This window comes from Lycium barbarum, chromosome 1 (assembly GCF_019175385.1).
Source record: "Lycium barbarum isolate Lr01 chromosome 1, ASM1917538v2, whole genome shotgun sequence".
Classification (NCBI taxonomy): domain Eukaryota; kingdom Viridiplantae; phylum Streptophyta; class Magnoliopsida; order Solanales; family Solanaceae; genus Lycium; species Lycium barbarum.
Window position 1 is genome coordinate 167092836 of NC_083337.1, and position 16733 is coordinate 167109568.

Below are 16733 nucleotides of genomic sequence, written 5' to 3' on the forward strand. Positions count from 1 at the left end.
ATTGCCGCCTGGCTGTCGGAGTGAACAGGTATTGGGAGTGAAACTAGGACGGAGAGATCATCAAATAGTCGCACTAGCCATGTGAGCTCCGACACCACCCTCCGCATTGAGCGGTACTCAGCCTCAGCGGAACTCAAAGAGATTGAAGCTTGCTTCTTTGATTTCCAAGAAATCGGAGAAGTCCCAATGGATATGTAATAACCACTGACCGATCGTCGAGAATTGGGACAAGTGCCCCAATCAGAATCACAGAAAGCTAATACTTGATAGGAAGGTGAGGAAGAGAAGAAAAGCCCCAATCCTGGATCCTTAGAGAGGTACCTCAATACTCGTATGGCCGCTGTAAGATGTGGTTCACGTGGGTCTTGCATATATTGACTCAGATGCTGTACTGTAAAGGAGAGATCCGGTCGAGTGTGTGTTAAGTAGTTCAACTTACCCAAGAGATGTCGATACAAAGTTGGGTCTTTTATGGGTTCTCCATCTGATGCAAGCAACTTCACTGATGGATCGAGTGGACTTGAAACTGGAGGCAAATCCAGAGATTCAAATTCAGTCAGTAAGTCCAAGACAAACTTTCTCTGGCAAAGCATTAGTCCTTGTGGCTCTCGAAGTACTTCCATGCCCAAAAAGAAATGTAAGGGTCCAAGGTCTTTAATTTTGAATTCATGATCTAGGAATGCCCTCAAAGCTGTTAATTCTGCATCATTGTTTCCTGTTAGTAGTATATCATCGACATAGACAGCCACAATTGAAATAGAATTCCCAGACTTCTTTATAAACAAAGAATAGTCATTGATAGAGTGATTGTAACCTTTAAAATTCAAGGTTGTAGTAAGTTTAGAATACCACTGCCTTGAAGCTTGTCGAAGACCATAAAGTGATTTTTTCAACTTGCACACATGATTAGGTGTAGGGGGTGTAATACCAGCCGGAAACTTCATATAAACCTCCTCATCTAGATCACCATGCAAAAACGCATTGTTGACATCTAGTTGAGAGACACCCCAGCCCTTTTTAACTGCAATAGCTAATATGCATCTAATGGTTGTCATCTTGACAACTGGGAATATGTTTCATGAAAATCGATCCCTTCCCTCTGAATGTCCCCTCGAATAACTAATCTTGCCTTTAGCCTTTCAATGCTGCCATCTGAATGTTGCTTTACCTTATATACCCACTTACAAGGTAAAGCCTTTCTGTCAGGGGGTAAAACAACAACCTCCCATGTATTATTCAGTTCTAAAGCGTGTATTTCCTTAGCCATTGCCTCCTACCAACCTGGGTGATGAGCAGCCTGCATAAAACTGTTAGGTTTCTGCATATTAGATAGAGAGTTGAGCATATTCTTATTTGTGGAGGATAAACCAGAGAAAGGGAAGGTGATAGGAGTGGCTGAGCTTAGGAAACAAGAAGGACTAACACTGGTTAATTGTATTGCATTACAAATGTAGTCCTTCAGATAGGAAGGTTGGGACTTAAGTCTGGTTGACTGTCGAAGAACTACGTCAAGTACAGGCTCAGAAGAGTGAGAAGTATGTGTAGGAACATGGTCTGTGGTGTGAGGAATGGAATCAGGGACAGATTGGCTAGGTGAACTAGAATGAGATGGGGTAGGAACAGGACTGGAAGAATGGGTGGATGAAGTAGTGTAATTGGGATCAGTTGAAGGAAGGGAGTGTGGGTTGACATCTTGTGTCAAGTCTAAACTGGGCAAGGGATGAACAGTTTTAGGTGCTTTAGGAAGGAATGTGGTAGAATCAGAAGACTTGATCGAAGGAAAGGGGTAAAATTCTTCATGAAAAAATACATTCCTTGAGACTGTTATTTGCAAAGTTGTGAAATTCAAAACTCTATATCCCTTCTTCCCATGTGGATAACCCAGAAATACATGTGGTAATGCCCTAGGTTCTAGTTTAGTTCTTGAGTGAGGCATAGTTGAAACAAAACACAAACAGCCAAAGCTTTTCAAGTGGGAATAAACTGGTTTTGCTTTGAAAAGTACCTCATAAGGGGTTTTATAGTGAAGAATCTTAGAGGGAAACCTATTAATTAGGTAAGTGGCTGTTAAAAGACAATACCCCCAATATTTAATGGGCAAATGTGATTGGAAAAGTAGAGCTCTTGATGTCTCAAGCAAATGCTTGTGTTTCCTCTCCACAACTCCATTTTGTTGTGGAGTGTAAACACAAGTGGTTTGGTGAATAATGCCTTGAGATGTAAAAAATTCCTTTTGAGCAGTTCCTGATCCTAATTCAAAGGCATTGTCGGATCTCACAATTTTAACTTTAAGATTGAATTGTCGTTCAACCATTTTTAAGAAAGATTGCAAAACTGTGAAAGCATTGGACTTATTACTCAAGAGATATGTCCAAGTTCCTCTACTAAAGTCATCAACAATGGTCAAAAAATATTTATATCCATCATGTGTGGGTGTTTTATAGGGTCCCCAAGTATCTATGTGGATTAGATCAAAAATAGACTTAGTAGTGATAGAACTAGATTGAAATGGCAGTCTAGACTGCCTAGCCATTGGACAAATATTGCAAGGTAAAGGAGATGTAGAACAATCTTTATGAGATAAAATATTCTTCATATTACTCAAAGGCATGTGGCCCAATCTGTAATGCCACAGGCTATTCTTTACATTAGGATAAAAAAACAGAAAGACAAGTACTCAAAGCAGAAATTGAACTAGAAACTGAAACAAACTTTTTGCTCGAAACTAGACTAGAAACTGAATTGAAACTTAAACTATCTTGACTCTTGGAAACTGCAGCTTGAGGTTTTGAGTTGAGAATGTATAAGCCTTGTTGTGCTTTACCAATCTCCAGTAGGTTCCTCAAAGAAGGGCCCTGTAACAAATAGCAAGAGTAGGGAGTGAAAAAAAAAATCTGCTTGAGTTGCCTACAAAACTTGTGGACAGATAAGAGATTGAACCTAAAGGAAGGTATGTATAAAACATTACGCAAGATCATTTTAGACATCAAACAGATAGATCCAGAGTGTGTAACTTGTACTCTATAGGAGTTAGGAAGTTTGACCATAACAGGATTAGGAAGAGGTTTAAAATCATGAAGCAAATCTTTATTATATGTCATATGCTCAGTATCTCCACTATCTAAAATCCAAGAATTCCTATCAATTTTAATAAAATAGGCATAAGAGTTTAAGAATTTTGCTATACCAGCATGGCCTAGATTGGCAGCAACTTCTCCACTGTTTACTGTTTGATTTCCTTTCATCTGATCTAGCAGTTGTAGAAGCTGGACCACATTATCCTGACTGAGTGACAATGGATTTCCAACCTACTCATCAACTGCACTTCCTTTTTCCATTGGACCCGTAACATAGTTGGCATGTGCCCTTCCTTGAAACTTTCTAGGTTTTGTGAATTTGAAATTTGAGGGAAACCCATGGATCTTGTAGCATTTTTCTATAGTATGTCCAATCTTCTTACAATATGAACACATCACAGTCTCCTTCTTCTGCTCATAAAAATTTCCTCGATTTCCTCTATAATCATTGTTTCTCCTTTCTTCTGGTTGTGTATTTGCAACAAAAGAACCAGCATCTGTTGGATAGCTAGGTGAAGAGTGTATTTCTCTCTGTTTTTCATCTTGAATGACAAGAGAATAGGCTTGTCCAATACTGGGCAAAGGAGCAGATAAGAGAATATTGCTCCTAACACCTATAAACACATCATTAAGTCCCATTAAAAATTGCAACAGCCTCTCGTCTTGGTGTGCTTTGATAGTTTTTATTTTTCCACCACATTCACACTCACACACACAACCAGAAGAAGTATTAAATGCATCCAGTTCATCCCATAAGCTTTTCATTTTTGTGAAATAGGTTGATACACTTGTGTTTCCTTGAACTACAGCATTTAATTCCTTTTGTAATTGAAAAAGTTTGGCTCCATTGGCCTGACCAAATCTATCTTCCAGGTCACTCCATAGATCCTTGGCATTTTGAGAATACAAGACACTCTCTGCAATTTCCTTAGACAAGGAATTCAACAGCCAAGAGAGGACCATATCATTGCATCTCAGCCAAGCCTTCTGTAGACCAGATTCAACACTAGGAAGAGCTAAAGTATTATCAACAAAACCCAACTTATTTTTTGCTGAAAGAGCTATAACAGCTGCTCTTTTCCATCCACCATAGCTTTTGCCATCAAATGGTGAAGAGACGAGACTCATCCCTGGATAATCCGAGGGATGGAGATAGTAAGGGTGTGAAGAATCAACCATATTAGTTATGGAAGATCCAACACTCTGCGAATTGCCATGAATAGCAGCAGAAGGTGATAGAGAATCACTGGGCACACTAGAAGTTGCCATTGTGAATCAAAAAGTTAGAGAAACGAAATTTAGTAAACAAAACAAAGAAAAAAAAAAACAGATTAAAACCACAGGATTAAACCTGCTCTGATACCATGTTAAAACAGAAACTGAAACTGCAAATAAAATAATAAAGGAGTGAAGATTTGGAAATTTTCCCTTTTCGTGTATTAAGTTCCTGATGCACTGTACATGGCCTCCTATATATATACACCTATTTAGATCCTTTATCTAACCAACTAATGCCAAGTGGCAACAAATTATTTGGTAGGCTAAAATAAGTCTTTGCTAAAATGAACCTAACTGAATGAAAATGACATGAAAGGAATATCTATGTTGGTGCTGATTTCGTATGGGCCTATATATGTAAAAATGGATTGAAGCCCAAATGTACATAAATAGACCCATTCATTGTAACCCAATTTGACAAAGTAAAATCAGCAGCCCAATCAGCAGCCCAGTCCAATTATTCCAACTCAGTCCAATTATTCTTAAGTGACCTTTTGTATATCAAACTTATCTGCCTCGTTTCCTCCGATGTTATCACCATCTTTTCCGATATCTTCTCCGACAAATTATACTCATGATATTATTTTTCAAAACTTAAAACCAAACCTTTTGGTTGTTAAATACTTCGAAAATAATGACAATGAAATCAATAATCAGCTAATTCATATCTGATGAGAGAATTTCCTTTGCAACATCCCTATTCGTAATAATTTATCATCCCCGTGACCACCACGGAAAAAAAAAATCCTACATAAAATAAAGAACAAAAAAGATTTTTTTTTTTTTTTAAAATGGACCACATATTGCATATAAATATAATTCGGCTAAATACCTAAATTGTAAGAAAAGGAGTACCTTTGCAAACTACATAATTTATTCTTGCTAGGTGAGTGAAACATAATTGAAGGAATATCTTTAAAATAACCTCAAAATGTATGGTGTTTCTTTTGACAAAAGAAAGTAGATTTATGAGAATAACTAACCCGAATTGTCATCAAAACCTTTTGAGCTCTGTAGAAATCTCCGCACCACAATCTGCATAAAAAGAAAAGTGAGTTAAGCAGAAGACTAAACACAAATGAAACAACGTTTAAGCAGAACACAAATGAAACATTTTATGACTGTTGATCTTTTTAAGCTATGCGAAACTGAAGAGCAATAAAGGAAAAGATGTGATTATAAGAATTAAGAGGTGTAATTAAGAAAATTAAAGTGAGTGACTATTGGTTTTACTTTTATGAATATATAGCACATTAATTATTAATTTTTAAAATGAGGAGAAAATTCAAAAAAAATGAGAAAAAAGATAAATAGGAATGGTGGTCATAGAGAGGTGTCACATCACCTTATCTATGCCTAACTTTATATTATATATAGATTGGTTTAGCATCTGAAAGTTATAGTTTAGGGAGATAACGTAAATTAGGCATAGTTTAAGTATGAACGAATAAAAATGTGATAGTATAGGGGGATTTTAGCACATGAAAGTTATAATTCAGGGAGTAACGCAAAAACTAGGCATAGTTTAAGCGTTCGGTATGAAAACTAAATATTTTTCACTTTATTTGAAATTTTGAAGTTCGAGTTGAAGATGAATTTGTGTTTGGTTATAATTTTTGCAAAGAGTATTTGGTTATTTGAATGTACTTAAGTGGGGGGTGGGAAAGTGAAACAGGATTATCCAAATTCTAAATACAACTTCAAATTATATTTAAAATTTTTATGATCAAACGATAATTTTTAAATAAAGTAAAAGAAATTCTGTAAAAAAGTAAAAATTTCTCATGGCCAAACGGTCACGTGATAGTTTAGGGGGGTTTGATCTGTTATCTCTTAAAATATATAGATATTGAGCCCGTTTGGATTGGCTTACAGCTTAAAGCTGTTTGCAGCTTATAAGCTGAAAAAAATAAGTTGGGGTAGTCCAACTTATTTTTTTTGGCTTATAAGCTGTTTTCAGCTTATAAGCTGCTTTAGATAAACTAAGTCAAATGGGTCCAATTATTTTTTTGAGCTTATTTTAAGCATAAAATGACTTTAAGTTGGCCAGCCAAACACTCAAAAAAGCTGAAAACAGCTTATAAGTCAACTTATAAGCCAATCCAAACGGGCTCATTATCATTTTGATTCGTGTATGTTATTGTTATATTGTTTAGTTAACTTACATTATCAGATTATAAATATTTTCTTTCATCGTATGTGGATAAAGTGTTTAATGGGATAAGAGCTACAACGTTAATTCTTCCGAAAGAATAGAGGAGATGGAAAACGTAGCATGGGTCAGAAAAACGGTCTTTTCTTTTCCCTGTTCCTCTGTTTTTCCCCCTGTCCCAACCGAAAGAAACAGAATCTTTAATTATTATTATTTTTTTCCCTCTCCATTTTTCCTTTGGGATCGATATTATGTAGCAATTAAATTCTTTATCATTTCAAAACTTTTTCAAGTAGCAAGAGAGGCATACCCATTGACGCACCTTGCATTTTCTCTTCGTGTAGGAATTTTTGGGCTTTTCCAAAGGGGTATTCTCATGTGTCACATTTGGCCATTTTGAGAACAAATTTGAATATTTGAATTTGGAACACACCATTACAATTTCTCTTTTATCTTTCACCAGAATTTTCCACATTGTTGCTAGTTTAAGGGGAATTTTAGGGGAGAAAAGTAGCTATCAAAAACCCATATTTGTGACGCCTTTGTCTCCCTAAAGGTTCTTTTTTGTTGAATTTATATGATATTTAAATTTCTACAATGGGTGCTCGTTGTTCCACTTGTTGTTTCTGTTTATGGCCTTCAAATATCAAATCCCACGTTCAACATTCCTCTGATATCGGTAAGCTCTTTTGTTTTTTTGTTTTTTTCAAAAAAATTCGGACTTTCAAGAACCAGTTTTGTTTGTATGTAAATGACTTATTTTTAATTTTCCTGTTCAGAAAAATGGGCAGAGAATGAGCAGCTAAATTTACCAGCTTTTAAAGAATACGGTTTGGAAGAGCTGAAGGCTGCCACCTCAAGTTTCTCAAATGATAATATAGTTTCTGAACATGGAGAAAAAGCTCCCAACATTGTGTTTAAAGGACGGCTTAGTGGCAATGGCCGTTGGATAGCTATCAAGCGCTTCAAATCGTCAGCCTGGCCTGATTCTCGCCAATTTCTTGTAAGTACTCGCTTCTCATATCTTGCTTCATTGAAGTTCTAGTGTTTTTGGTAGTACGATTATGTACCTTCACGTGTGGGCCTGATTGTTCTTTTTCATGAGTCAAACATATGAAAACATGTTTTGTTGTTCGGGTTGTAGAGGGATTTGAGCCCAAAACCTCGTCTGCTTGATATCATTTTGAATTGTGTTATCATTTTATCTATGCACTTAAATTGTTAAAAAGAGTGTACTTTTAATTATTTAGTAGACGTTTGGACATAAAAAATGTGTGATTTGAAAAAAAAAAATAGTAGTTTAGAAAAAGTTGAAAGATGATATTTGGAAGTCGAAGTTGCGTTTGAATAACTTGAAAAAAGGTAGAAACCAGTCAAAAGTACTTTTTCAAATTTGAAAGTCATCTTAAAAAAAAAAAAAAAAAAAAAACCAGTCCATTGTATAACCAAAGGTTGTTTTGAACTTTTTTTTTTTTTTTTTTTTTTGGAAAAAAAGGAAAAAATTCATATCCAAACAGGTCTTTAATTATATTACATCTTCAACAAACAAGAACATGTTGTGTATTGATTTGGAAATTTTGTTCATTGTTAAGGATGAAGCGAAAACAGTGGGGCAGCTAAGAAGTAAGCGGTTGGCTAATTTGTTAGGGTGTTGCTGTGAAGGGGATGAGAGGTTGCTAGTGGCTGAATTTATGCCTCATGAAACATTATCCAAGCATTTATTCCATTGTAAGTTTTTCTCATTTTCTTTTTTCCAGATTTTGGGACAGATAAGATAGAGAGAAAGCAATTGAAATATCCTTCAGATTCATTTTCATTTTGTTGTGGTTAATGTGCTTGACCTGCCAACTTAAGCAATCACTCTGTAAACTAGTCCTTATCGAACCTAAAGGGGTCGTTTGGTTGCTGGTTAGAGTTATGCAGGTAATCAGTAATGCAGAAATTAGTTAAGCGGAGTCTAGTTATCCATGTATTAGTTAGAGTATAATGCATGAATTAGTTATGCAGAGTCCAGTTATCCATGTATTAATTATTCCATCTCTACCATGCATAAAATAACACATAAATCGACTCATAACTTATTACATCTTTCAGTTAAGTCGGATTGTAAATGATAATTGAATTTTATGCAAAGCAACTAAAAGCTAGCAAACATGGTATTAACTATACTAGTTTTAGTACATGAATAATTCCCTTCCTAACCAGCAACCAAACGACCCCTAACTGTTTTATTGTCTTGTGTAAGTATCCTGATATAACAAGTTTTTCTTTAAATATATTTGCCTAACTGAAGTTTATGGTGGTTCAATTGATTTAGGGGATAACCGACCATTGGAATGGGCAATGAGGTTGAGAGTTGCTTTGTATCTAGCACAAGCATTAGACTATTGCAGTAGTAAAGGGCGAGAACTATATCATGACCTAAATTCTTACAGAGTTTTGTTCGATCAAGTAAATTTTCTTTTAATCTTTACCCTACATGTATTTGTGCTGATCCGATAAATGTTCAAGCGATTTGCACTTCCTTGTTCTTATCACGAGTCAACACATGACAGGATTGCGATCCAAGGCTATCATGTTTTGGCTTAATGAAGAATAGTAGGGATGGCAAGAGTTATAGTTCCAACATGGCCTTCACCCCTCCGGAATATTTAAAGACAGGTACATCAGCTGCTATCAAGTTTTTACATGAAGAAGTTTTAGTGAAAGTCCGATTCTTCTAAAAGTAACAAGTGACTAAAGTCAACATGTGTTTATCAAAGCATTTGAAGATAATCCACCTTTTTCCGATGTAGTTTTTTGCTTCAATTTTGTAACATGTATGTAATGGCAGGTAAGGTGACTCCCGAGAGTGTGGTTTACAGTTTTGGCGCCCTGTTGCTTGATCTTCTTAGCGGGAAGCATATTCCTCCAAGCCACGTAAGTGCTGAGTTCGTTTTTAAAGTTGTTCCATAATTTAAGAAGAGAAAAAATGGATATTGAGTTTAATAACAGCTTCTTGGTGCACAAAAGGATGTGATTAAACACTCAGATGTTAAGGCTTGATGATCTTCACTTATTTAACAGTTTATCCTCTATTTCACTTCAATAAAAGCACCTAGTTCACCTAAATGTAATAGCAGCTTCCTTGGAGTTTTCTTCAGTTTTAGACTTGTTTGATTTTGTATTTTCACGAGACCATTATCTTCGACTTCAATTACTTCTCCTTGAGCACATCGATTACTTCTCCTTGAGCTTTCTATATTATCCGGGTGGTGACAAGTTTTGAAGTGATTTGAGGGGTTCATCTAAGACCTCTATAACAACTACACCTCAAAAATCCCAACTAGATGGAATCAACTATATCAATCCTCATTAACGATGTTTCTCCATTTAATAAATTCATCGCAGGCCAATATTGTACCAAATAAAAATAAAAGTTTAAAAATACTAAAATTCTTTATATTGTCTACTGGTATATAAATCTCTGACAGGGCTAAAAGACTCCCAGAAAGCATAGTTGAAAATACTAAGACTTCTGACGCAATTGTGTGGGCTTAGTCAATAGAAGAATATTAGCCTTCAGGCTTCTGCCTCTTTATCTCCTAAACATGCTTGTTGATTTTTACACGACAACATATTTATCAATAGATCGATTCATTCATACATCCTCTTTATCTTAAATAGTTCCAACTGAACTGGTTCTGATTCAAATTCATATGTATTCTTATGCAGGCACTTGACCTTATACGTGGAAAGAATTTTCTGATGCTAATTGACTCATGCTTGGAAGGTCACTTCTCAAATGACGATGGAACTGAGTTAGTTCAACTTGCTTCACGTTGTTTGCAGTATGAACCTCATGACAGGCCAAATGTGAAATCTCTTCTGACCTCCTTAACATCTCTTCAGAAAGAAAAAGATGTAATTATTCCTTTCGTTTTAGAATTGATGCATGTTACTTCTTCCTTTTGCGTTTTTGACATGTTAGTTGACTCGATATACCTTGCAGGTTCCATCGAACGTTCTGATGAGTATTGCTCATGAAACCGCCTCACCTGCTCAAGTATCTTTAACACCTCTTGGTGAGGCTTGTTCGAGATGTGATTTAACTGCCATACATGAGATTTTAGAAAAGGCTGGATACAAGGAGGACGAGGGGATCGCTAATGAGGTTAGTATGCTCAGAACCCCTTAACTGGAACAGGTAAGAGGGGGAGTCTCCTTGTTAAACTTTTATTCATGTTAAATTGCTGCAATGAAACTACAAAAATTCAAAATCTTGATTAATTATGTCTCAAAAATTTTGCTGATATTTCTAAAATATAATTCTTCTTCACTTCAGCAATCCATTTGTCATCTGCTTCTGCTATTTCTCTCGTGGTAATCGAATTATGGTTGGCACTGGCAATTCACATTTTTCTTTAGACAACTAATACAATGTTTTACATTTTATTTAAAGTTTATAATTTAGGATATTTGCCTTGACACCTGCAGTCATGACTATTTCTGTGTTAGCAGCTTCCATTTGATTTTGAGGGACATGGTATATGTGAAACTCTTTTTTCCTTTTGCAGCTTTCATTTCAGATGTGGGCTAATCAAATTCAAGAAACCCTGAATACTAGGAAATCTGGTGATTCTGCATTTCGAGATAAAGATTTTACAACTGCAATCAAATGTTACACACAGGTGAGCCATCAATTTGGAAAGTGCACCTGGTACAATTAAGAAACTTCTGGATTATAAACGGAATCGTAATTCAGTTAATATCTTTTTCATTATTAAACAGATTGCAGTAGTTCTAAGAGAAAAAGAATATGATTTTCCATAATTTGAGGTGAAAAGAGATTTATAGTCTGTTTGGTCAACCTTTTGGAAAGTACTTTTGGCGATATTAGAGCAGAAGTGCTTGGCTAAGGTCCCCAAATTGCTTCCGGGGAAAAATAGTTTCTGCTACTAATCAAAAGCACTTATTCAGCCAAACACCTCAACTCTTTAAAATAAGCACTTCTATAAAAACAAATAAGCACATTTGACTTCCCAAAAGCTTGGCCAAACAGGTTATAATCTACCAAAAGGATTGTATCAGACGTGCTATAATATTCTATGTCAATCCATAAGACGCGCCATTTTGTAAGTCATGTAGTGATCTACCAGCCATCAAAAATTGAGTACTGCTCAAACATCTTTGTTTGTATGCACTGCAGTTTCTTGAGGGTGGAAATGTTAAGTCCCCAACGGTGCTTGCAAGGCGCTCCTTATGTTACCTAATGAGTGACAAGCCACAAGAAGCTCTCGCAGATGCAATGCAAGCACAAGTACAATTCTCCAATTGGCCCACTGCTTTTTATCTTCAGGCAGCTGCACTTTTCACTCTGGGAATGGAATCAGATGCCAGGGAAACACTCAAAGATGGCTCGTCCTTAGATTTCAGAAGAATGAGACAATAAATTTGTATAGGTTATTGAATATAGTTCTACATAAGGAGACATTGTGTAGAGCACCTTCCTTACATGATTCACCAATATCAACTAATTGTGACACTGAAGGTTTCTTCATAACATCCGTTAGAGTGCAGGTGATTAATTTTTATTGTGCTTCTGCCTTCTGGGAGAACTGTTGATCTCCCACTTTTGTAAGTTATTGTGATCTGGAGAATTGGGGCCAAATTGTTAGACAAAGTCACAAATACAAGTCTATAAGTATTTATTTTTGAACTCTTTATTTTTCTTTATCGATAAACTGCAATATAGCATGAGGTGCAAGATCAGGTACTTTCATTGGCTTATACTGATTTCAGTTGCAGGGGGGAGAAGGGATGTACTAAAAGATTCATGCCATGATCTAAGGCTTGTTTTCCAGCACGTTAGAAGCATATTTCATCAGGCAGTTGGGAAGTTTATAAATGAATAATTTTCAAGCAATGGTCCTTGAGAAATGATTGAATGCAAGTTGATATATTCACCTAATAAGGGTGTTTGGATAAGTTAATAAGCTATCCAAACAAGTTTGTAAGCATTTTTTAGCTTCTTGTCAGTTTCAAAAAATTTATCCAAATAATTAAACAAACACATTGCAAAAAAAAAAATTAGGAAACTCAGGTGACAGGTATTCGAAACTTCAAACAAATGTCACTTTAGTTTAGTTGCTATATATGTGCTTCTCCAAAAATATGCTTTATCAGAATCTTGCAGATCGGAGCTCAATTAATGATAATGTGACTCTCAACACAAGATAATTCGACATCAAATTTAGGCAGCAAGAAAATCCTTATATTCAACATGCTTATCAACAAGTATGGACTGGATTTCCACCTTCAATCTCTCAAAGAGAACAATATTCATCCAAAACAATCTACCTCAACTGAAGACAGACAAAAGCTATTTCTACTAGGGGTTAATTAAAACTAACAATTACCGGATTGTTACAGTTGCAATAAGAAATAACCTCACCCAAATTTCTCTTGTTTTCCAAATCCATGATAGCCACATTGTGGACCTTCAGATCTTCAATGGATCTCTTGAGGCTCCTTAAGCTCTTGATGGATTTTCGAAGGTTTTCAAATCCATAATAGCATATAAAGTATCGGTAGTTCAGAACTTTCAAAAGTTGACTAAAATCCACAATGTCGTTTTACAGTCTGATCAAATATAAAACAACACTCAACAAATGGTTGGCAGTTTTTGAGATGCGGATCATTTACAAGGGGACACAGGCGATATATATCAGAAGAAAGGGTGTTGACTGGAACACACTTAGAGCACGAAAACATAGTCAAACAACTAAGCAATATGAGATATTTGTACAAAAAGAGCAATAACGCTTAATTTGGAACATGGATACATAGAAGATATAAACATGGATATGGAGGATAATTCGCTCCTAGCTGGGAAGAATTCTCTCCTGATGATGATTCATGAACAAATAAGTCACTGGTTGTCTTCGTCTCTTGCATTCCCAGTTACAAGTCATTTTCCCAAATAAGCATTGCAGATGAACACTCTTGAGAAGTGCATGACCTGTATAAATGCTACTTTACCTTGGATATAAATCTATTACTCCGCAATTCAAATAATAGCTGAAAATTCCTCAGCCCAAATATAACTCTACATCATAAATTGCCCAGGGTTGAGTACTTAATGATGTCACTCAAAACAAGTCCTGCCAGGACTATCTTAAACAAGATTCAGGGGAAGATTTTGAAGTGAAATAGCCAAGAAATGACAAAGGCAAAAATCATGCATGCAAGCAGGAAATTCATGACGCGGCGTCCATGCCAGAATCTTCGGGTTTCAGAAAGGACTACAGGTGCACTCGGTGCTCCAATTGTGGTTATTGTAGCATTGCTGGCTTCACTTGCCTGCCCTCCAATAATGTTTATCGCCGTTGCACCACAGATTTCACAAATCCTGAATCATAGACACGAGCATAACAATCAACTATATATTTTTCTTCCTTTAAGCTATATAGATGTATATCTTAGCTAGACATGAGAATTTCATGATATGCATTGATGCACCAGGGAAAACTGTACACCATTCCCACCCCCTAATTTTTGGAAAGTTTATGTTGTCTCCCCCACCCCAAAAGAAAACGAAATAACAACCCTGGCTTTCCAATGTCTTTATTGAACAATAAGCAACATATCACAGAAAACTCATGGAAGCAATTGTCTATTTCCATAATAAAAGTTTTGCATGCAACGTGGCAGGCAATGAAACATGTTGATATACAGAAGTATAGGTGCAGTCACAGGTGAAACAGTTCACATGAAAGGAAAAAGGCAAAGACTTCCCTGGCTCTTAAAAAAAAATCTGTATTTTTTAAGGAAATGAATGACGATTTCTTTTATGCTTCCAAACACAATTATTCCAAACATAATTCGATGTTTTCTTCTAATAGGAACATTGTTCTAATCAATACGATCTTACGATAAAAAAAGCAAAAGAATAAGGACAATAAAATATATTAACAAAGGAAAAGCAGTAGCACGTGAACAATGTGGCTACTGATTCAAACATGACCAAAATGCATGATGATGCATCAGAGGAAATGACAAAACTAATAGCTCAAATCTACTTTTCCTGTTAAAGATGCTTTCTAATCTAAACCTGGCCACTTAATGAAGGACATCTTTTTCAAGGTCACATATATTAATGAAGGACATCTTTTTCAAGGTCACATATATCTGATGTCCAGTTTTTCATGTCGTTTATCAACCCCGGCAAATTGATCAGGATCTAGATTCAGATGTGCTGGTACTGGTATCGCAAAGATACTAAATTAGGAGCAGTGAGAATTTGTAACTTCAGCAATAAGTGACATAGTAGATAATACCAGTATCAATCAGAATTTAATGTTCTGAAGAACCAAAACGTTTAATACACAGTATGCAAGGAGAAAAATAATTTTCAACCTGCTAAAGGAACCCATAATTTGGAGGCTAAATAAACAAGTTGCAAACTTGAGTATAGCTATCAGTTAAGTACCTCAAAAAACTAAAACAAAGATGGAATCTTGATTGTCCCAGTCAAATGAAAAGAGTTCACCACATAACAACCAAACCAATATACCACTTTACTTCAAGTTCTAAACTTAACCTTAAACGAACCACAGACCATCCTAAAATTTAAATGTTCATGAACAATGAAGCCATAGATAGTTCTGTGAATACACCCCGACAAAGGAACTAGCTGTGGACAGATCTCAAAAATAGAATAGAAGAGAGGATTATCTGCAGGTATGTCCTCACTCCTCAGAAAAGATGTCAAGTGAAATTTCTGCTATCATCACGAAAAGGGTACTCTAGCAATTCCAATTGACAAATAGAGCAATTCGAATTTAGTAATTCATTGCACAATTCCAGTAACACAAAATTAGCCACAGAATTCCTCATCTTCATAAACACATACTAACTATGAGAAACACATAAAGAATTATACTTCAAACCATCAAGTTTATGGAAAGATCACATTTTTATTAACTTATAACAAAAGTTGGAGCTAGAACAAAGGTTAGAGAGTCATTGTACTTACGTGTTTCCCTTAATTTTGAACCAAGTTTCAGCACACTGCTTATGAGCAGCAGCCAAATCACCTTTACAAGAACAGCCCAATTCAATAGCCATTCCACCAGAAGGCTCTAATAATTGGTCATCATCACCAATACCACCACATTTCAACAAACTCAAATGACAAATCCTACAACTCTTGTCTTCTTTCTTATTACTATTATGCACCTTCAACTCCAATTCACCACATTCCAAATCAATCTCTTCATCATCATCAGGCAACTCACAAGTCCCTCTTTTTTTGACCAAATTACCCTCAGACCTCCTCGTAGAGGACCCACATTCTTCATAACGGTAGGACCCACCACCTGCCACTGAGTGCCAAGACTGATCAGAATCGGAATCCGAAAACCGGAAACTCCCATCAGTAGTTGTCTCACTGCTACCGGCAATGGATGGTCTCCGGCGACGGCGACGGCGGCGTTGACGGCGGCGATGACGGCGGAGCTCAGCATTATCACCACCAACATTAACATTTGCTTCTGTGTCAGTGTTAACAGTGTCTAAAGTTGACATTTTTTTAGCAGAAAAATTTGTTTTTCAGCTTAAAGATTGAGGAAAAAGGGGAAAGTACTTGAAAGCATTTAAAGGGGTTTATGAAAACTACATGATTTGAAGCGTGAGAGAAATGGCCAAGTGGGGACAAGAAAGAAAAGGACTTTATTTCACTAATGTTGAGAGTTGGTGCTTTTTCATTTCTTTTCTTTCTTTTTCTCTTGTTCTTGATTATTATTATTTTTTTCTCAAATTGAATTGCTAATTTGCAATGTGTGTTATGTAGAAGTAAGAAATGTCAGTTTGAAGCAGAGGTGAAAATTAGAAGGAGATGTAAAAGGGGAAAAGACTATGTACAGTTGTTTTTTTTCCTGTGGTTCAGAAGAGACCCTCTCTTCCCTCTCCACATTTCTCATTTGCTCTCCACTAATAGCAATTTTATCTGCTTTCTGATTATTATTTTCACTAGTTTTTTAAACTAAACCTCCACCATTTCTAGTTTATAAAATTACACTTTTTCTAATTGAGAAATCAATGTGGACGTGAATTGAATCGATTTAAGATGATAAAAGTTGAATTCTATAAATTCTGTCTATGCTCTCTGCAATTAACCTTCTTTTTTTTTCAAATTATTCGGTACCTGCTCTTAGCGTTCCTATAGAGCAGCGTCCCGAAGTAAT

General features: G+C 35.9%; 3 protein-coding genes across 3 annotated transcripts; 1 reads left to right on the top strand and 2 right to left on the bottom strand.

Annotated features, from left to right (window-relative positions):
* Positions 1–3308: 3308 nt before the first annotated feature.
* Positions 3309–4346, bottom strand: LOC132617784 (uncharacterized). The gene has a single exon (XM_060332860.1). The coding sequence runs from the start codon at positions 4344–4346 to the stop codon at positions 3309–3311; it is 1038 nt and encodes a 345-aa protein (XP_060188843.1).
* Positions 4347–6571: 2225 nt separating this feature from the next.
* Positions 6572–12214, top strand: LOC132605975 (serine/threonine-protein kinase BSK5-like). Its single transcript, XM_060319273.1, has 10 exons — positions 6572–7186; positions 7287–7510; positions 8100–8235; positions 8825–8958; positions 9063–9168; positions 9341–9426; positions 10222–10410; positions 10499–10660; positions 11064–11177; positions 11696–12214. The coding sequence occupies exons 1-10, from the start codon at positions 7105–7107 to the stop codon at positions 11936–11938; spliced, it is 1476 nt and encodes a 491-aa protein (XP_060175256.1). The 5' UTR covers positions 6572–7104; the 3' UTR covers positions 11939–12214.
* A 524-nt stretch (positions 12215–12738) lies between these two features.
* LOC132605968 (uncharacterized) lies at positions 12739–16446 on the bottom strand. The gene is made up of 2 exons (XM_060319261.1): positions 15524–16446; positions 12739–13897 (listed from the first exon to the last, which is right to left on the bottom strand). Exons 1-2 carry the CDS (start codon positions 16072–16074, stop codon positions 13675–13677), a joined length of 774 nt encoding a protein of 257 aa, XP_060175244.1. The 5' UTR covers positions 16075–16446; the 3' UTR covers positions 12739–13674.
* Between the last annotated feature and the right edge of the window lie 287 nt (positions 16447–16733).